This window comes from Aethalodelphis obliquidens, unplaced genomic scaffold (genome assembly GCF_003676395.1).
Source record: "Aethalodelphis obliquidens isolate GAN/ISIS:26980383/991018 unplaced genomic scaffold, ASM367639v1 scaffold57, whole genome shotgun sequence".
Classification (NCBI taxonomy): domain Eukaryota; kingdom Metazoa; phylum Chordata; class Mammalia; order Artiodactyla; family Delphinidae; genus Aethalodelphis; species Aethalodelphis obliquidens.
In genome coordinates this window covers 1,613,988-1,614,805 of record NW_020838001.1, presented here as the reverse complement: position 1 = coordinate 1,614,805, position 818 = coordinate 1,613,988, and the positions used below count along the sequence as shown (strand labels likewise).

Here is an 818-nt window from a genome sequence, read left to right as displayed (position 1 = left end):
GGGGGGGAGGGCGGCGGCGGCGCGTTGCGCAGGCGCGGCGGCGCGCCCGCCCCCGCCCGCCGCCCGGCGCCTCGCCATTGGCCACGGTGCCCCCCGCCCGGCCGCCCGGCGCCCCACGATTGGCCGCGGCGCTCGCCTAAAAGGCGCGTCCAATGGCTGCGAGCGGCAGAGGCCGGTGCGCAGGAGGGCGGCCGGGGCTCAGCGGGCGGGTGGGTAGCGGGCGGCGGGCTCGGCGCCCTTGGGCCGTCGTCGACGTGGGGGTCCGGACCGCCGGACGGGCTAGAGGCCGGAGGGCAGGAGGACGAGACGGGCAGGGACCGTGGCCGGGACCTGGTGGGGGCGGCGGCAGTGACTGGCTCTTTGTCTCCGCTCGCTCCAAAATGGCTGCGGCCGGAGCTGAGGGGAGAGCCGGGCGGGCGGGCGAGGGAGCCGGGGACGCCGTGCTCCCGGGACCCCAACGCCCCTCATGGAGTCGCCGCCGCCGCCGCCCGCGGGGACCCGGCGCCCTGGGAGGGTGCGGCCTGGGCCGGGGGCCGAGGCAGGGAGGCGGCCTGGGCGTCGGCGCCATTGCTGCCCGGCGGGCGCGAGACCCGGAGCTCGGCGCACCGGGCGGGGCGAGCGCTGGCCTGCCCCTCGGCCGGGCGCCTTGGTCCGCCCGAGATCCGGCGTCTCGCGCCGTGAGGGCCGCTGCTCGGGCGGCGGGGGCGGGGCGGGGGTCGGCGCCCGGGGCCGCGCCAGGGTGACTCATCTTCTCCGGCGGCGCGGCCCCCGGACACGAATGTCTGTAAATTACTGGGTGAGACGGCGGCGCCGGCCGG

General features: G+C 80.4%; 1 protein-coding gene across 1 annotated transcript in view; it reads right to left on the bottom strand.

Annotated features, from left to right (window-relative positions):
- TAF4 (TATA-box binding protein associated factor 4) overlaps positions 1-78 on the bottom strand; it is a 69,183-nt gene extending 69,105 nt beyond the window's left edge. The window contains exon 1 of the mRNA XM_027086629.1: positions 29-78. Within this exon, the coding sequence (XP_026942430.1) occupies positions 29-78 (50 nt within the window). The remainder of the gene's footprint in view (positions 1-28) is intronic.
- Positions 79-818: the final 740 nt, after the last annotated feature.